We start from the raw sequence: 19681 nt of genomic DNA on the forward strand, positions 1-19681 counted from the left end.
GCATACCTGTGAACAGGATCCCAACTCATGTCAGCACCATTGAACGTCCCTGGCAACCTTAATGGAGAGCAGAATGTGAGGGGAGCATTGAAGGGTAGACGTTGCTGATCAAGGGATGAAAGATGGAATGGAATGTTTTTCTTTTTCTGAGTTCGTTTTTTTACGTGGGGACTTTTCTTTTTGACCTCCACTGATATCCACAGCTATTCCGGACTTTCATGCAGGAACGGATAAGATGGATCTACACAACAGGTTACAGCCTGGAGCCTAATGTTAGTTATGGGGAGTACATGTACAGCTGAGAAAATGGGGCACATTCGGTAAGAAAGCCTATCACCTCCTTCGGCCGCCAGAGTTGCCCTTGAGAGGCGCCGATCCAGACCAAAGCGAGATCGAGCCTTGTAAGACGAGCCACTTAACGGGCTTCGTTTGCTGCGCTTTTTTCTTTGCAGTTTAGTTCCGGAGTAGCCAACCCAATGACGACATGTTCCACTCGGTCACCCCGTATATATAAAGAAACTCAGCATGGATGGTGAGAGTGAAAGAGCTTACGGAAGTCCTTAGGAAGGGGGAACTCTACTGTGTTCATCCCTCGGACTGGGGTAACTAACCGGCTACTGTACATGTACATGCACAGTATCCCCCTGGCATGCCCCTACCCACTTCCAAGTTTTGACCTTTTTCTTTTCATTTCGGTTCGGAGCTGCGAGCTGGCGCTGACACAATCTTGAGATCGGAAGATCTCAATTTGCTGTTTCTGGGGTGATCCATAGACGTGGTACGATAGATGCATATCTAAGATCCCACCCACTGGATACATGATATTATCTATTACTGTATATATTATCATGCAATATTTCCATCTTGTTCTACTGTATAATTCTCCCTGTCAGAGAGTAAGACAAGTGCCTAAAGTCTGCTAAACGCCGGGCACGTGCATTGGGGCCAAAAGTACGAAGGAGAGAACAGATCTGTCTCATGAGGCGACTAACCCTATCTGGTGATAGATACACTTCGCTTGTCATCAGCTCACTATGAATAAGTTCTGCTTAAAGTTGCTTACATGGAAGTTAACTTAGTTAGCGTTAACTATGTTAAGTTAAAAGAGCTGGGTCACCTGTCGATTTAGGCACAACTCAGCCACAACGCCACACCGCCACAGTGTGCCTGGCTTGAAGCATCAAAGATCAATGTTGAGAGAGACACCACTGGTGTCCAAATATAACATGTCACAACCCATGGATCTAATCTAATCTATTCATCACTGACATCTTTCCCAAATCACAATCCCAACACTACCCGTGTCAAATTCATCACCCTCACCCGCCCTGCTTCAACCCATCCCACATAAGATGGCAGATACTACCAAGTCCAACGTCCGCAAACGCAAGCCTCACCGCAAAGGAAAGAACAGACGTGTACGGAAGCGTGGTGGCAAGGCCCGCTCTGCCCTAGATGCGGGCGCCCAAACCCAGCCATTATCAGAAGTCCTCAACGAAACCAAACATCGAAAAGCGAAGCCATGGACTGCAATTGTACCCATCTCGGATGATCCACTTGAGCAGGTAAGTTCAGTCGGACCCATAGCCAGACCATCCAGGTAACACATTCCACACAGAACATTGTCGAGCGTGTACCCATGCCAGAAGGATATATCTTCGTCCCCAAAGGCAATGTTTACATAACGCGACATTGCCGCAGCAAGACCAAAGAATCAAACCAGATAGTCTACCTAGTCTACGTAAGAACAACAAACTAATCCCCCAAAACCATCCACATATCAACCCTGACACCCCTAGAAACCAAACGGCAAACACACACTCGGAATCCGAGTCCCATCAGAAATCCACACCACAGTCCAAGAATCCGCAGCAGCAACAGCAGATTCACGCGCAGACGCCGTAAAAACCCGCGACGCAAAAGATACCAGCAAGAACCGCAAACTTCTCATCGAAAAATTCCCACTAATGCCCAAACCAAGCCTGGAAGTGATCCTCAACCATGCATTCCTGAAAGGATCAGGACGGGTAGGCCGGACGGCACAGATATCCGATGAACATCGGATCCAGCTGGCTGTTGAGGCTCATATTCGCCATGTGATGACGCCTTACGACAAGCTTCTTGATGAAGGGGTGGAGCGGAATAAGGCCCGGAAGCGGGTTTGGGATACAGTTCAGGCTATTGAACGGGCTTGGCAGGGGTGTATGGCTAAGGAGCAGAAGGAGGAGGATAGTTCATTGGCGTTGCGGCTCGCGTGATGGATAAATTGATTATGCATCGTCGGGGTTTTGTTTACATTTACGGGCACACAGAGAGCGACTATGATTTTGTACTGGGATTTCTAGGTGATATGGGATACAATGGGATTATGATCATTTACTTCAAGGACAGCAGATGGAGTAAGGATATTGTACTTTTGCCTCTATTAGATATGTTCACAGAAAAGAAAAAAGGGTTCAAGGCAAAAAGAAAAAGAGTAAAGAGGTCCACATGGACCACTAGCTATCTACACCCCCAAAATCCTTAAATCCTCATATCCTCATCTTAAATCCTCTCTTGGCCTCACAGCTCATTCAACCCGTCTTAATTGCTCTCATCTTCAACTCTGCCAATGAACCTCGGAGCAGGCCAGAAGTAAGCTGACACCAACTCAGATCTCAGCGCTTCCAGAGGTGCGCGAGATCAGGCGGACCTGGAAGTTGTCGTGGATGTAAGGCAGCCCAGAGAACCAGCCCTCTCCATCTTCGATCATTTCGATCATCATAGCCAGGCGGTGAGAGACAGCTTCAAGAGCCTCTTCGCGGTTTGTGTTGTCGGTGGCGATCAGCACGAAAAGGTGGTTGAGGAGCGACCAATGGGGAAGCTCAGAGAGAGAATTGCAATTAGACTGCCCAAGTGCGCCACGGAGGTAAATGCGAGCAGCGGAGAGATAGACATGGTCATTGAACACTCCGCGAGGGACGGGGAAGTAAAAGACATGATGGTAAACCATGTAGTCTGGGCGGTGTTCGGGGAGAGGTACGGGTCGTCGGGGGTAGAACCAAGGATACGGGGGCTGAGCATCGTGGGCGGGGCGTTCGATGTACGCAGGTGCGGTCATAAAGGGCTCGCCAACACGTTGATCAAACCAGTGGTTGTTGTAAGACATGTTTGGTAAGGGAGCTTGAGCTCAAGAGTTGGGACCAAAAGTGTGGAATGTGAAATGGAAAGGCCTTCGGAAGAACGGCGATGAGGATAGAATCGAATGATAGACCAAGTCGAATTTATAGACCCGGGAATCTGGTTTGGATGCGCATATCGATTCAATCTGCGCACATAATGCTATTCCGACATTGATGTTATCGTCGGCACCTCGTGGTTCCGACAGTGAACTCCGGCGCATATATCTTACTATATGAGGACAGAGCATATGCACAGCTCCCAATGGCCGGCACCATTAGGGAGAGCATACCGCATGCAACATATCTGGTTCTATACCACATGGAGATGGAGTGTGCAAAGCCTGTGGATGCGGCATGACTCAAACGAAGAGGGAGAACCCTAGCAAATTCGTGTGACAAACGAGAAGAAGCGTTCAGATTCTGGGATGGCCCTTTGGCCCCATAGATGGAGAAGCATCCCAGCGCCTACGAGTCTGGCGGGCGAAAGATGGCGGACGAGATGACATTGTGCACATGGTGCTAGTTGAGGACGCGAAGTTCTACAGTGATGTCCCCACCGATTTATACTACAGGTCCCGAAGCGGTCTAGCGTATTTCGTGACAAAGAGCAACTTTACCCTCACTGTCTCTATTTATACTGTAGTTTACTGTCTATACTATAGTCTCTGTAGTTCATTCTAGTTTAATGTTCCGACACTAATAGCTAAAGAACTGAAATGGAGAAAGTTCCCATACAATTGAGCTTCACAGATCGTGGCTGGTCCCACTCTGATGCCAAGACCGATCTCAACCACAGGGCTGGATATGTAGCTATAGATATAGATAGATTTGGCAACTATTCTAATCATCTCTATAGAGAACTTCATCTAGTGGTATATCCTCGTATCTTTGAATAACACAAGGACAGAACACTGATTTGCCAAGCAGCCAAGCAACCAAGCCACTCATCCCCACAGTAAGCAACAGGGTCCAACCCGGTCAAACCGTGTTCGAGGCTAAACAACCCGAAAGGGAAAATGCCCAAGTCGACAAGTCGGGGTTTCACAAAAGATTTTCTCACATTCGCATCATGGCTCTTGAACACCCACCATGAGGCACCGCTCATACTTAGGGTCTCTGAACCGACAGAGATCAGCCCTAATAATCGCAGTCGTGGTTCTCTTTGTCCTATTCGAATCCCTACCGCTGCCAAAAACCAGACCGGATGCCAATTTTGAGGTCTCACAAGACCGACCCCGGTATCTCCATCAGTCGCCATTTCGCACGAATCCCAACTATGAATATGAGATCAAGCTCTCGAATGCGCTGCGCGATCTTGAGATCGAGGGCCAACTCCGCGGTGATGAGGGTGCCCCGGATACAGTCTGGCAGATCATGTTGATGGACAATGACAAGCGAGGCGATGATTCCTTCCAGTTCGAGAAGAAGAACTCAGATTGGAAGTATTCAGTGAGACACCGGCTACACTTCCACTGTTCATTGACATTATTAACCCACCCCAGCTCATCAACGCCAAATGGGCGGACAGATTCATAACCGAAACCCTCGCTTCAATCCCAGACCTCGAACGCCTCTACAAATCCTACCCAGGCTACGTCCTCCGCGGCGATCTTCTCCGCTACCTAATCCTCTGGTACTACGGCGGTTACTATGCAGACGTCGACGTCTACCCAGCAACAAGCATAAAAGCCTGCCCATCAATGCAGAACACAATCTTCAACCCCAACGCCACCATAACCAACACCAACATCTCGCTAGTAGTCGGCATAGAAATCGATGAACCCTTCGCCTCAACCGAGAAAATGCGCGACTGGCACTGGGTACGGAGATACGGGTTCCTACAATACACGATGTACGCACCACGAAGATTCAGCCCACTCCTCCGGGAAGTAATCGTGCGCGTGCTATCACACACGAAACAACACATAGCCCAGAGTCATATCTGGGGCGCGAGATACAACGAAATGACAACATTGGAGATAACGGGACCGGGCGTATTCACCGATGCCATTCTGGACGTTCTATCTGAAACATTACCATCAGACCACCGACTCATTCAGAAGTCTGTCGATGCAGATGAAGGACTGGGTGACTTGTTACCGTCTTATTCGGCTCTCCCTGTGCAGCGGGTGACGTGGGCGCCATTTTATCAGCTTCAAGAGACGCTTTGTGTTGATGAAGGTGAGGCTAAGAGTGGGAAGATGCTTGGGGGGTTGTGTGTTCTCCCTTTGAATGCTTGGGGGAATGGGCAGAGACATAGTAGGGCTGAGGGGTTTAATAGCCGGCATGCTTGTATTAATCATCGGTTTGGGGGGACTTGGAAGCCTTGGAGGCAGAGTTGGAGGAAGCGGTTGTTTGGTTGAGGGTTAGGTTGCATAGGCATATATCAGGCGTTTGAGCCAACTATTTTGCATGATGGACATGTGGTGACTTGATTCTTTTTGAGGGCTTATTTCAGACAGGATTTGAATATTGAATACTGACTTTACATTGGCTTTTGAGGTACAACCAGACTGTAGGTGGAAGGTAATGGCACATGATGATATGATACAGGGTAGAAGAACAAAGGGTATAGTACAAACGTGGTAGATCAAGGTATCAGACCCAAAGATAAGCAAGGAGATATTGTAGCATGCCACATAGTGGCTAAAGAGGAAGGGAAAATGGTCAAGGGGTAACAAAGAAGCCTAAGCACAGTCCATACTGGCGTAGTCTGCATCAACCTCCTCACGGCGGCGAAGGAAAGAGGCTTCCTCAAAGTCGTCCATGTTCATAGTGGGCTGCTGGGTCATGTTGCGACGCACAGCAAGAATGCGACGGCTCTGACTAACTTTTGACGAGGTATCTTGCCAGGACTCGTCGTTGAAAGTGTTGGATTGCGGACAATAATGCTCGTCGTCAAGCATATCACTATCGAAACCCAAAGTTCTCTTTTGACCTCCTAAAGCCCCAGTAAACGAAGACGTAGACTCCTGACTACTCGACGGAATCGAATAGGCATCTCCGTCATCATTAACAAGGTATTCAACGTGGTCGAATGGGCGCTTGGTAGAGCCAGAGAAAGGAGCAAGCTCGCTGTTGCCGTAAGGAGCAGCAGCCGGGGTCTGAGCGACACCTGCATGATGTGGGACCTTCTCTTCAGACTTTGCCATGTGGGTTCTATATCCGTCTGCAACGGACTTCCGGACCCGCATTCCTACGGATAGGAGCGAGGATTGCACTTTGGCTGGGACGACGGGTGTGGCAGAGAAGGTTGCGGCGGAGTAATGGTGGTGGTGTGAAACGGTAGGTGTCTCATTAGGCACTGGCTGAGAAGCGGTCGTAAAGTATCCCGTGATGGGTGGTTGGAAACGGCGCTTCTTTGACAGCGTACTGTTGGAGGCGAGGGACGGCATTGTGGGGAAAGACTCCAAATTTGTGCTGTGGAAGGCGAGACTCTGAGATGACTTGATGGCTTGAGATTCGATATGTCGTGAACTGCAAGTGTGACGTAGGGAGGCGAGGGGCTGAGGAAAGAAAAGAATGAGCGATGGTCGCCGGGCAACGCGACCTTTACGCGGGACGCGCGACGTTCAATTTGTCCCAACCCGGGATAGCGGGCACGTGACATGATGAAGTATAGCCAATCCGGTGGATGAGTACATTACTACTCTACTCCGTGCAGTATGATAAAATGTATTTCAAGAGCTAGTAGGTAAATTGTAACTAAATGTAGATTCATGTGTACGCCAATAATATCACTATATATCCTATGCTTGGACGAACATGTCAATGTCAAAAGACAGCGCAAATGTATAACGAACAATCATTATTTTGAAATATGGCAGGCATCAACTCTATCATTGACCAATATTTCCGCGCTTTCCGCCACGCTTAGCACGATCATGATGAGCCTTGAGCACTGCCCGAGTCTCCACCAAACTTCTCTTGTTCTTACTGCGGGCCTTGCCCAGCGTCATGAGGAAGTTCTTGCGGCGAGCCTTCTCCTTGTTGGTAGTACTCTTTCCTTGCTCCTCCTTGCGCTCCTTACGTCTAGCCTCCTTAGACTTGCGCTCAGAGCGGTCGGGCTGACCCTCCTTGGCGTGGGCAATCTTCTCCTCACGCGTGGCCTTAGCGGCAGACAGAGCGGCAAGACCTTCGATCTCCTGGGCAGTCAGAGGATCATCAGTGTGACGAGAAGTCCAGGGAGCAGCACGCTTGCCCTTGTTGCCTGGAAGGAGAGCATCGACTGATGCCTGGGTGCGGAGCTCAGCGAGCTTGGCAAGATCAGCGGGTGTGAGGATGCGGGTGGTGGCCAGTTTCATGAAATCCATTTCCTCCTCCTTCTCGGTTTCCTTTTCACCGTCCTTCTTCTCAACCTCGGCGTCTGCCTTGGCCTTCTTTGAGGGCGGCGCCTTGCCTTCATCCTCGGAATCGCTCATTTCGATCTCAACATCTTCCTCCACATTGATCCATTCACCAGAGTCATCACTGTCCTCGTCATCTTCGACATTCCAGGCTGCCCAGTCGGCCTCCTCGTCATCTTCTTCAGCGTCTGAAGGAAGACCATTCTCCACATTCCTCTTGCGGCGCTCCTCGTCCTTCCACCTGGCCAAGAGTTCCAGACCCTCGATGCCGCCAGCTTGCTGCTCACCGAACCGTCTCTCTTGCTTCGTGCCAGCACGCAGACTCATGGCAGCTTCCTTACCACGGTCACGCTTCTTGAGCATCTGCGCTCCGACGTTACGGTAAAGACTGAGAAGACCCTTGGAGGCCATCATGACACCTTTATCCTTACTCTTCTTGTACATGACAAGATCCTGCAGCAATGTCTCATCCATAGCCAAAGGCTGTCTCACACAGATTTCACGAATGGCATTGAGACCAGCGGTGGCAACCTCACCGGCGGAGGCTTCAGACACGAACTCGTTGGCAATCTTTTGAATGAGGGGCTCGAGAACATCAGGAGGAACCAAGTCGTGGGTTGCCTGGGCCAAAGAAGCCAGGAATGAAGTCACAGACGGTTGACGGGGAGTAAGGTACTTTTGGAAGTAGGAGTAGAGAGGCATGATGTGCAACTGGTGCAGACCCACTAGACGGGACACCAACTGGAGCACCTGAAGCTTTTGCTCCAAGTTCAACTTTGACTTTTGGTTCTGGAGATGCTTGTAGAACATAGACTCGGCAAATCCTTGAGGATCGTGCAGCAAGTGGAGTGCTGAGAAGTTGAGGGGATGGGGTTGGTTCTTCTTCTTCTCCTTGTTCCTGACTGACTTGATGGCCTTTTCGGCGGCACGGGCCTTCTTGCGAGTCTTCTTGTTGATAGTAAGTTGGTGCTTAACTTGACCAACACTGACACCCTCATCGTCACTGCTTTCATCCTCCATGTCCTCACGCTCCTTGTCACCACCGAGGAAGAAACGGACGCCGCCAATGATAACCTTCTCGTTCTCAGACAAGGCAGCCTCCTTCATGATCTCAACTGCCTTGGCCTCAGTCCAAATTTGACGCTTCCATAGCTCTCGGGTGATCTTGATCGCCCACAAACCTTTAGACGATGTGCGATCAGATGTGACCAAGTTGAAGAGAACGGTCTGCATAGTCCGATTCAACTTGTGGTTGGTAGTCTTCGAATTTGAGGTGCGAAGCTCCGAAAGGATCTTCTGGAACAGCAAAGCACGCAGAGTCTTGCTAGGTGTGGCGACAAGAATGGGGAAGAGAGTGTGCAGTAGGCTGAAGACCGTTAGAACAAAAGCAGAGGACTAGAAGGAGGGAAAACATACGTGGCGGAGTCAATGATATCCTTCTTCTTCAAAAGCACCAGACTTCCAACCAGCTTCTCCCGCAACTCAGTCTCCAACACCAGGTGATGTTGCATGAGCATGTCAATGAGCTGCTGCGGGAAGTCCTTCAGAATGTCGGGGTAGCAGTCGGCAACATGGGAGATGAAGTCAATGAGATCCCGAAGAGAAATCACGCCGGTATCTGTAGCGGACGAGGGCGAGGCCATGAAGATCTCGCGGTGGGATTCATATTGGTAGTGTTGAGCGCGGAAATCTTCAATATAAGACCTGAGCAGCACAAAGCGACATTAGTCCTGATCTAGCATAACCCGACCGCAAGAAATATCTTCATTGACTTACTTGGGATCCCTGCGAATCTTGTGTTGCAAATTGGGCCTGCAGAGCGCGAAAAAAGATGTTAGTATCTCGGACTGAAACCTCTGATCGACGGGCGCATCGACTGGCAAAATGCACATACAGATCAGCCTCGACCTTTTCCAAGGCTCCAAGCTTGCGTTTCACCATCTTCGCAGTATTCGAAATGAGAAGAGGGGTGGTTGGGGGAAGATGTATTTGGCGCGGACGGTCGACTCCAGGTCCGAAACTTTTTTCCTCCGTATCGATAAGCGACGGAAAATCTCAATATCAGATCAAGCCAGGTCAGGGTAGGACTTCTCTACATCGTTGAATATTATAATACTAATATTAGACACATCAATCTATTAAACTACAGACGATCTACTCTGTTTCAAATTGAAGTCAAGAAATTTTTTTTTCTTAGGAAATTGGTCATTACAACCAAAGGTCTTCATGATCGCATCTCAACTACTGAAGAAAGACATCCGATTTCGTTCCCTTTTTAGATCGAGCCTTCTCCTTGACTGTATAATATGTACAGCCCCGCAGATGCATGCAAATCCATTGAATCCCGGTTAAAACCCCCCGTCCATTCCAGTAATCGTAAACAGAGGACCAAACGGAGAACAAATCCAACACAACCCATTTACCGGTTGCTCTTGGCAACACGCTCGAGCTCGTCCTTCTTCTTGATGGCGTAAGAGTTGGAAGAACCCTTGGCGGCGTTGATCAGCTCCTCAGCAAGGCACTCAGCAATGCTCTTGATGTTGCGGAAAGAGGCCTCGCGAGCACCGATGGTGAGCAGAGAGATAGACTGGTTCACGCGGCGGAGGGGAGACACATCGACGGCTGCAAGTGGGTTAGAAAATCGGCAAGAGTGGCGGAATGGATTGTTACATACCCTGGCGGCGGACGGTACCCTGGGAACCGATACGGGTGCTGTCCTCACGGGGACCGCAGTTGACGATGGCGTCAACGGCGACCTGGAGAGGGTTCTGGTCGGTCATGATGTGGATCTGTGTGATAGAAGATTAGTGGCCGAGACGTTCGAATAGGGCGTAATGGCACGTACGATCTCGAAAGCGTGAGCGACAATGCGGACAGCCAAGAGCTTCTTTCCGTTGTTGCGGCCGTTCATCATGAGCGAGTTGGTGAGACGCTCGATGATGGGGCACTGGGCCTTGCGGAAACGCTTGGCGGCATAGCGACCAGCGGAGTGGGAGAGGTAGACAGGGGAGCGGATCTGGATGTAGTCGCTGTGATGGCGGGTCAGCACCTCTGCAAATTTTGATATCCATGCAATGTCCATCCTCCAGCGCGCTGATATGATCCTGTTGTGTGCGATGAAAAAAATTGTGCCATGGCGTGTGTTGTGGTCCTGCGTTCAGACGTTTCGAGATTCCCTTCCTCCAGCCAAAAAAATCTTGCGAATCCTCCCAATTCGTATCGCTTTTTCTCGCACACAACAGAAATTCACCTGGCGCATAGAGGATCGCGGAGAAACACTCACGTCAGGGAGATATCACGGATCTCGACATCATCGTAGCTCCACTTGTTGAACAGCTTAACGCTGCCCTGCTCGGCCAAAACCTCCTTGGGAAGGACTGGGAAGGTGGCGACCTCGACGTCCCCGTTGTCGGACATGTTGACTGTTCGGAGGGGTTCGTGGGAAAATTGACCGGGTTGTCGTTTGGTGATTGAACGTCGATGAGGTTCCGGTTATCCACGAAGGAAATTGGTGGACTCGCTTAGGTTGTGCGGGGGTCATGTGATTTAGGGCAGTCTGTGGGGTCACCTGACTTAGTGCCTTGGTGCCTGAACTGACACCTCAGGCATGAACTTCATGATGATCAGCGCCAACGAGAAGTTTGTATACAAATACACCAGTTTGAATTTCTTCCAAGGTTATACATATCATCTGTTAATGGAGTTGATTTTTATTTGTATACAATTGAACCACTAAGTCAGCTGCATCTGCAACTAACCCCTCGGTATCAATTGCCCCAAGTGAAACCCAAGACGGTACCTGACAGCCACACTCAATACGAATCTAATCCGAGAGCAATAAACGTAGAAACATACAAACATAGACACGGAAGCATAGAAATATAGAACATCCTATATATAGCCAGTGTCTACATGTCTCAGTGCACACTCGGTTCGTCTGACCGCCCTTAGCCTTAGCGGGTGACGTTGCGGCCTTGCGGAGACAGACAATTGATCTTCCCCGGAACGACTTGCGACTAGGCGATCCTCGGCAAATCTGAGTCTGCCACTCCCATACATCTTGCGCCCTTGAGACGCTCATGCGATGAGGCGACCTTGACTCCCTTTCATCCCTCCCCCGCGTTTCCATACTACCCCGAATTGAGGAATTTCGATACTCTGCCCAAATGGCGGAAGAGTCCCCTGAGCTCCAGGCCGCTTTGCGGAACCTAGATCGGGAATTGGAGGTATGTGCTGGCGTGCGCTTGTCGATTCTTTCGCTCACATGTTGTGACAGGAGGGCGATATCACCGAGAAAGGGTAAGACACGCGACATACCTTGCCAGGCCCCGATCCCCTCATCACCACAACCAAATCGGTTTTCGAGACACTGGGACCGTCATTTGCGCAGTTATAAGCCCGCAATCACAAAATATGGAGAGCTAACAACACCAAAGATACCAAAAGCGACGAACTGTCCTGCTTTCCCAGTTTCTCGGTCCGAACAAGCCTCTTGATATCAATACTCACGCCAATTCCCTTCACGATGCCCCCGCGTCCGGTTCTATGGCCCCGCCGGCAATTTTGAGTGTTCGCCCGCCGACTGCCGACTCCTCACAACATATCAGATCCCCCACCTACTCAGGTGGTTACGACGACTTACAAAGCGGAGGTCTCGGATATGGTGCTGGTATAGATGCACCTGATCCGTCTTTGGCATCTCCAGGATCCCATGACAGAGATAGCACAGGCTTGCTCCAAGCCCGGGATCGGATGCCCTCATCGGGCTCCTACGACTCTTTGTTCCTTCCAAGGCCACCAATCCCTGGCTCGCAAGGTCCAGATGGCTCTCGAACCGCAACTTTAATGAGCCAAAACTATGCATTCAACCCAAGCTCCCAGCCCGAGTATGTGTCCCAGGCTGAGTACGCGCAACCAGAGTATGCGCAGGCTGAGTATGCGGACGATGGCATGGGATATTACGATCCTGGATCTGGCGGGCCCACGCGGCAGTCTACAATGCTTGACTCCCAACAAGGATACTTCTCCGACTTTGCGGGACAACAGCATGATGACTATAGGGATAGCTATGGGGGTGGCTTCCATCGCTATTCTCAGTCCGGAGAGGCCTTCTCACCCACCGCAAACATGGCGCCGCCACTGATCCCGGCATCTGAACTTCAGCATGGACCGGCGATTGAGCATCTCCAACCCCTTGAACCCCGAGAGATTCCATTTGCACTGAACGACCCGCATGACAAGAATATCCCGATGGCCAACTTTGACAACCTACCCACGGTCTTACGGCACCGCGCTCGAGCTCACCCAAAGCAGCCGGCATATTGGGTACTGGATACAAAAGGCAAGGAGGTTGCATCGATCACCTGGGAAAAGCTGTCTAGCCGTGCGGAGAAAGTTGCTCAAGTCATTCGCGACAAGAGTAACCTCTACCGCGGAGATCGAGTTGCTCTGATATACCGCGAGGCTGAAATCATCGAATTTGCCGTGGCTCTCATGGGTTGCTTCATTGCAGGAGTTGTCGCAGTACCCATCAACAGCTTGGATGACTATACAAGTCTCAACCTCGTGCTTACCTCGACGCAGGCCCACCTGGCTTTGACCACGGAGAACAATTTGAAGAACTTCCAACGTGACATCACAGCACAGAAATTGAATTGGCCACGAGGTGTTGAATGGTGGAAAACAAACGAGTTTGGCAGCTTTCATCCGAAGAAGAAGGATGAGACGCCTGCTTTGCAGGTCCCTGACTTGGCCTATATCGAGTTCGCCCGTGCTCCGACGGGTGACATGCGTGGTGTCGTGATGAGCCATCGAACAATTATGCACCAGATGGCATGCTTGAGTGCAATTATCTCCACGGTGCCCACGGAGTCAAGCGCGAGGCCATATGGAACAAAGGGGGAGACCATCATCAGTTATCTCGACCCGAGACAAGGAATCGGCATGATCATGGCTATTCTCTTCACTGTATACGGTGGGCACACAACGGTGTGGCATGAGAACCAAGCTGTTGAGACACCCGGCCTCTATGCCCACCTTATAACCAAGTACAAGGCTACAGTCATGGCAACCGACTACTCTGGCTTGAAGATTGCCACCTACAACTACCAACAAGATCCGATGTCTACTAGGCATTTCAAGAAGAACTCCGAGCCTAATTTCAGCAGCGTTAAAATCTGTCTGATTGATACCCTTACTCTTGACCCCGAATTCCATGAAATCCTGGCAGACAGATGGCTTCGTCCAATGAGGAACCCCCGGGCTAGGGAAATTGTTGCCCCCATGCTGTGCTTGCCAGAACATGGAGGCATGGTCATCAGTATGCGCGACTGGCTGGGTGGTGAAGAGCGAATGGGATGTGCTTTGACACACGAAATGGACCCTGCCAGCCGTGATGATGACAAGAAAGAAGACTCGAGCCTGACCAAGTCGGAGAACAACACTGGCTTCGGAAGTAGTCTTCTAGGTGGTGGAGCACGTGTCTCGACACCCAAGAAGAGCGACAAGAACGAGCTTAGTGAGGTCCTTCTCGACAAAGAGGCCTTGAAAAGCAATGAGGTCGTTGTGCTTGCCATGGGCGAGGATGCCCGGAAGTATGCCAGCAGTATGCCTCATGCTGTCCGTGTTGGTGCCTTTGGCTACCCAATTCCTGACGCAACCCTCGCTGTTGTTGACCCCGAAACCAATCTGCTTTGTACACCAAATGTTGTTGGAGAGATTTGGGTTGATTCACCATCTCTATCTGGTGGCTTCTGGGCGTTGCCAAAGCACACCGAGGCTATTTTCCATGCTCGTCCCTATAAATTCGAAGAGGCCAACCCGACTCCCATCCTTGTGGAACCCGAGTTTTTGCGCACTGGTCTGCTCGGTTGTGTGATTGAGGGCAGACTGTTCATACTTGGTCTTTATGAAGACCGTCTCCGTCAAAAGGTGGAGTGGGTTGAGCACGGTCAAGAGATTGTCGAACACCGATACTTCTTCGTTCAACATCTGACTGTCAGCATTCTCAAGAAGGTGCCGAAAATCCACGATTGCACTGCTTTTGACGTGTTTGTCAATGAGGAACATCTTCCGGTCATTGTTTTGGAGTCCTATTCAGCTTCGACGGCACCTACAACTTCTGGCGGCCCACCAAGGCAGCTCGATTCGGTCCTTTTGGATTCATTAGCAGACAGGTGTATGGAAGTTTTGTACCAGGAGCATCATCTTCGGGTATACTGTGTTCTTCTCACAGCCCCTAACACTCTCCCTCGTGTCACCAAGAATGGCAGACAGGAGATTGGTAACATGCTCTGTCGCAAAGACTTCGAGGCTGGTATGTTGCAAGCCGTGCACGTCAAGTTTGGAGTTGAACGATCGGTGATGAACCTGCCTGTTGGCGTTGATCCCGAGGGAGGCATTTGGTCTCCTCTTGCTCTATCATCACGACAGGACATGCTTGCATACCAAGAAAAGCAGTACTCCGGTGTTGATTATCGTGATGTTGTGATGGATGACCGAACATCCACGCCATTGAACAACTTCAACACTATTGTCGACCTTCTGCACTGGCGGGTTTCCCGTCAAGCCGAAGAACTTGCATACTGTTCTATTGATGGCCGCGGAAAGGAAGGAAAGGGTATCACTTGGAAGAAGTTTGACTTGAAGGTCTCCGCGGTAGCAACGTACCTGAAGAACAAGGTCAAGGTGCGACCAGGGGATCATCTCGTTTTGATGTACACACACTCGGAAGACTACATCTATGCTATCCATGCATGCTTCTGCTTGGGTGCTGTTGTCATCCCTATGGCACCCATTGATCAGAACCGTCTTTCAGAGGATGCCCCCGCATTCTTGCACATAATCAGTGATTTCAACGTCAAGGCAATCATTGTTAACACGGAAGTTGACCATGTCATGAGACAAAAGCTCGTATCGCAACACATCAAGCAATCTGCTCAGGTCCTTCGAATTGGCGTTCCTGCAATCTACAACACCACAAAGCCCTCCAAACAGTCTCACGGATGTCGTGAACTTGGTTACACAGTGAAAGATACTTGGCTCCAAGGAAATAAGCCAGCTCTTGTTTGGACCTATTGGACACCAGACCAGCGAAGAATTTCCGTGAATATTTCTCACGAAACTATCATGGGCATGTGTAAGGTTCAGAAGGAGACTTGCCAGATGACCAGCTCGAGGCCGGTACTTGGAAGTGTGCGTAGTACACTGGGGCTTGGATTCCTTCACACCTGCTTGATGGGTATCTTCGTCGGTAAGTTTGCTATTTCTGTCAAAAGATCCTGTTCTAATGTGTTAGGTGCCCCCACGTATCTTGTTTCGCCTGTCGACTTTGCACAAAATCCAATGACCCTCTTCGTCACCCTCGCTCGATACAAGGTCAAGGATACTTACGCCACTAGCCAAATGCTGGACTACGCAATGAGTGCTATGGCAGGAAAGGGCTTCCAGCTTCAGGAATTGAAAAACCTGATGATCTCCGCAGAAGGGAGACCCAGAGTGGATATTTGTATGTATGAGCACCATGGGAGCATGGAATATAAGCTAACATTCGTTGCACAGACGGCAAAGTACGCCTACATTTCGCTAATGCCAGCCTGGACCGCACTGCGATCAACGTCGTTTACTCGCACGTTCTCAACCCCATGGTTACCACAAGATCTTACATGTGCATTGAGCCGATCGAGCTCTGGCTCGACCTGCGAAGCCTTCGTCAAGGTCTCATTTACCCTGTCGACCCAGACGCAGATCCTACCGCGCTGTTGTTGCAAGACTCGGGTATGGTACCAGTCAACACACAGATCGCAATTGTGAACCCGGAGACCTGTACACTGGCTCACGTCGGCGAGTACGGTGAGATTTGGGTCCAATCTGATGCCTGTGCTCAGGGATTCTACAAATCAAAGCAAGAGTTTGATTCGGAGCGGTTGAATGGCCGCGTTGCGGATGGTGATCCCAGCGTGCCTTATGTCCGGACCGGTGACCTTGGTTTCCTTCACACTGTTACTCGGCCGATTGGTCCTGGTGGTCAGCCGGTCGAGATGCAGGTGTTGTTCCTTCTTGGAAGCATTGGTGAGACCTTTGAAGTCAACGGACTGAATCATTTCCCGATGGACATTGAATCCTCTGTGGAGAGGTGCCATCGCAACATTGTCAATGGAGGATGGTAAGTAATTGACACTTTTGTAGAACAACTTGATGCTAACATGATCTGTAGCGCCATTTTCCAAGCTGGTGGCTTGATTGTTGTCGTGGTTGAAGTCACTCGCAAGGCATACTTGGCCTCCCTCGTCCCTGTCATCGTCGATGCTGTTCTTAATGAGCACCAGGTTGTGGCAGATATTGTTGCATTCGTTTCTCACGGTGACTTCCCTCGTTCTCGTCTAGGCGAGAAGCAGCGCGGAAAGGTTCTGGCTTCGTGGGTGACCCGGAAGCTGCGAACAATTGCTCAATTCAGCATTCGCGATATGGAGGGCTCCGACAATCCATTCGCAGAGATGCCCCAACATCGTATGAGCAGAATCTCCAAGCCTGGAAGCACCATGGGCAACAGCATTCGCCACTCGACCATGAATCCCGAGATTGATCCTCTTCCCCGCTCACCCGCTGGAGTGACGCTGGAGGAAACCATCCACCCAGAAGCTACTTATAGTAACGATGTGCCTCCACCGATGCCCCATGAGCTTGATACTACCACGGATAACGCCGTGGCTGCAAACCCTGTCCCACAGCATAATCCCACCGTGCCTTACGTCAAGGAACCCCAGTCTGCCACGCTAGTGACCGAGTTTGACGATTCCCACCACGACACGCTGGACCAGGTGGATGACAGCACCGGCGCAGACCGCGACTTCCGTTTCAGCTTTGACATGGCCAACACTCCTATGGCGCCGCAATCGCAAGGATTCATTCCCCCTGGCAGTGAGCGGCCTTCAACCGGACGAGAATCGCTGCCTAGCCAGCAGGGATGGGATTATAGTACTGCACCCACAATTGGCACAGCACATGCCGATCCAACACGGCCCGGAACACAGGACAGCGGGCTAATAGACGATTGGCCCCAAGAGGCCTTGATGTACCAATCCGCACTTGGAGAGGACAGCCAAGGCTTCCACACAACAAATAGCCACGGTGCTCCAGCGCGGCGGTACGATGGCACTGGGTACGATGCTTGAGTTGAGCGCGTATGCGATACATGTTTCCCGTCATTTATCGCTTAGATGCCCTGGGGTATGCTCCTTGATTTCTCGGTTTTTGTGAATGTTATTTTCTTATTTTCCCGTAGCATTGCGCTTTGGTTGTTCAGTTTCCGTGTTTTCCTCTCAAATACCTCGATCAGCCTTATGTTTACTTCGCCCGTCTTGCATGTTGCGCTTTGTACATACATAACTACCCGATTTTCACTACGATTGATGTCTTTTGTTTTTCCCCACCCTCCGGTTCTTGGGTAAAATCAAAGACCCTTGCCTCTAGGCGACCTGATTTATGATTGATAAATCCCTGTTTAAACGTGTTTATTGGCTGCCACCTATACGGCAAGGGTATACGAAAGAGCCCGGCTAGCCCTCATGCTATGATATGAAAACAGATGCAAAACGCTAGCCGCTGGAACATGATACAGAAACCTCCCAGCTTTATACCTCAACCTCGAAAACGAATGCTATCACAGCACCGCCAACGAGCACAATCCCCGCCAACATAGGAAGCGACACCTGATTTGCCAAAGTCAAGGGAACCAATGCCTGATTTTGCGGCCTCAACATCTGCGGATAGAAGTACCAAGTCGATGTAACACCCAACCAAGCCATAGCCCAGAGAAGACCAAGAGTTCTTTGCCACATCGGCCGAGGCACACTTTTGTCTGGTGGATTCAAAGATTTCCAAAGTGCCTTGATCCCATCTTCAATCAGGAGTCCTACTGGAGCCGTAGCGAAGAATAATATGGCTCCGGATTCCTGCATTGGAATTCCTTGCACGAAATCAAGGACAACATGAAGTCCTCCTGAGAGGAAGAACACGACGAATACGTTCATATAGCGTTCTAACAGTGACCTGGATGGTAGACCTAGTAGGTCGCGGGTGATGGAGGTGCCCATAGAGGTAAGGGGTTGTTGTAGCAACTGATGCCAAAATTTCCTATGTCTTATTAGCATTCTCCTTCTTCTCGTAGAATTCTAGAGAAGAACTTACGCCCAAAACCCTCGCATTGTATCAGCATCCCCAGCCTTTCCAAACAAGGGCGGACAATTAGACGGCGAGTCAAGTCCAAGCCCAACAACAATGATAGAAAAAGCCCTATGGTGGAAGTCAATGAGAATACGACTGACGACAAACCCAGCCACGAGATTCGAAATGAGCCGTTCAATCCATTGCTCAACAGACAAGCCCCATTGAACCACCGACGGCAAAGCCCCATGTTTCTCTTGCTCTAACGCCTGCTGCAAAGCAAGTGTAGCAAAAATATCCAGCGCCAGATACTGCCAAACAGCAATAGCCGACTGACGAACCAAGAAGCGACCTCGCGAGGGCTCCTTCAGACCCCTGCGTTGATAATAACCCGGTTGCTGTGGCGCATTTTTAATCTGCCAGGGAGTTCGAATCCCCCTCGGCTGATAAAAGAGCCGAGCAACATAATAAAGACGCGAGACACCGTGGCCAGCTTCGACGGGTAGATCATTGATATCTTTCGGGTTGAGGAGTAACCAATTGAAAGATTGGAGGACGATAGACAACGTCAGACGTGCGAATTCACACCATATAAAGCCAGGACCTAGTTCTGCTGCTAGGTTTATGGCTCTGTAGGCAATCCATATTGAGCATGGAATTGAGAGGTAGCGGAGGGTTGATCGCTTTGGTGTTGTCAACAGTAGGGTTGCGGGTAGTAGGCAATGGATGGCATATAGAGTGAGGACTTCTGGGATCTTTGAGGATTTTATTTTGTCCATTTTAGGCAGGATAGGGGCAAGCCCTTCGAACATGCAGTCGAGTCAACATTGAAGTTGATTGTCGATCTTTGCCCACGTGAGATTATAGTTAGTGCCTGATTTGCCAGGCCAAATTGATCAGATATCTCGCATAGATGCACGGTGCATTGGAAACATAGTATTTGGACATCGGCTTTACATTGTTTGCTCCTATCCAAGGATTATATAGAGGTGTATTGGGCGATCATTATAA

The 19681-nt window shown here is 50.1% G+C and overlaps 8 protein-coding genes across 8 annotated transcripts; 3 read left to right on the plus strand and 5 right to left on the minus strand.

The window, feature by feature from the left end:
* Positions 1–1352: 1352 nt before the first annotated feature.
* PENARI_c010G02794 (DUF2293 domain-containing protein) lies at positions 1353–2258 on the plus strand (the record flags this gene model as incomplete). Its single annotated transcript, XM_022632166.1, has 3 exons — positions 1353–1565; positions 1619–1741; positions 1800–2258. The coding sequence occupies 3 exons, from the start codon at positions 1353–1355 to the stop codon at positions 2256–2258; spliced, it is 795 nt and encodes a 264-aa protein (XP_022487822.1).
* Positions 2259–2650: 392 nt separating this feature from the next.
* PENARI_c010G10969 (uncharacterized protein) lies at positions 2651–3148 on the minus strand (the record flags this gene model as incomplete). The annotated part of the gene is made up of 1 exon (XM_022632414.1): positions 2651–3148. The coding sequence occupies one exon, from the start codon at positions 3146–3148 to the stop codon at positions 2651–2653; it is 498 nt and encodes a 165-aa protein (XP_022488021.1).
* Positions 3149–4250: 1102 nt separating this feature from the next.
* PENARI_c010G09876 (uncharacterized protein) lies at positions 4251–5421 on the plus strand (the record flags this gene model as incomplete). Its single annotated transcript, XM_022632377.1, has 3 exons — positions 4251–4610; positions 4664–5354; positions 5414–5421. The coding sequence occupies 3 exons, from the start codon at positions 4251–4253 to the stop codon at positions 5419–5421; spliced, it is 1059 nt and encodes a 352-aa protein (XP_022487842.1).
* Positions 5422–5848: 427 nt separating this feature from the next.
* On the minus strand, positions 5849–6556 carry PENARI_c010G05667 (uncharacterized protein; the record flags this gene model as incomplete). The annotated part of the gene is made up of 1 exon (XM_022632259.1): positions 5849–6556. The coding sequence occupies one exon, from the start codon at positions 6554–6556 to the stop codon at positions 5849–5851; it is 708 nt and encodes a 235-aa protein (XP_022487680.1).
* A 444-nt stretch (positions 6557–7000) lies between these two features.
* PENARI_c010G11239 (SDA1 family protein) lies at positions 7001–9448 on the minus strand (the record flags this gene model as incomplete). Its single annotated transcript, XM_022632421.1, has 4 exons — positions 7001–8873; positions 8924–9211; positions 9284–9319; positions 9402–9448. 4 exons carry the CDS (start codon positions 9446–9448, stop codon positions 7001–7003), a joined length of 2244 nt encoding a protein of 747 aa, XP_022488040.1.
* A 478-nt stretch (positions 9449–9926) lies between these two features.
* Positions 9927–10924, minus strand: PENARI_c010G01445 (40S ribosomal protein uS7; the record flags this gene model as incomplete). The annotated part of the gene is made up of 4 exons (XM_022632129.1): positions 9927–10129; positions 10182–10296; positions 10353–10536; positions 10791–10924. 4 exons carry the CDS (start codon positions 10922–10924, stop codon positions 9927–9929), a joined length of 636 nt encoding a protein of 211 aa, XP_022487976.1.
* A 749-nt stretch (positions 10925–11673) lies between these two features.
* On the plus strand, positions 11674–17679 carry PENARI_c010G04557 (putative AMP binding domain protein; the record flags this gene model as incomplete). Its single annotated transcript, XM_022632224.1, has 6 exons — positions 11674–11733; positions 11784–11806; positions 11944–15758; positions 15804–16013; positions 16067–16670; positions 16722–17679. The coding sequence occupies 6 exons, from the start codon at positions 11674–11676 to the stop codon at positions 17677–17679; spliced, it is 5670 nt and encodes a 1889-aa protein (XP_022488046.1).
* A 459-nt stretch (positions 17680–18138) lies between these two features.
* On the minus strand, positions 18139–19449 carry PENARI_c010G06823 (wax synthase family protein; the record flags this gene model as incomplete). Its single annotated transcript, XM_022632280.1, has 2 exons — positions 18139–18640; positions 18695–19449. The coding sequence occupies 2 exons, from the start codon at positions 19447–19449 to the stop codon at positions 18139–18141; spliced, it is 1257 nt and encodes a 418-aa protein (XP_022487895.1).
* Positions 19450–19681: the final 232 nt, after the last annotated feature.

This window comes from Penicillium arizonense, assembly GCF_001773325.1.
Source record: "Penicillium arizonense strain CBS 141311 chromosome Unknown PENARI_contig010, whole genome shotgun sequence".
Classification (NCBI taxonomy): domain Eukaryota; kingdom Fungi; phylum Ascomycota; class Eurotiomycetes; order Eurotiales; family Aspergillaceae; genus Penicillium; species Penicillium arizonense.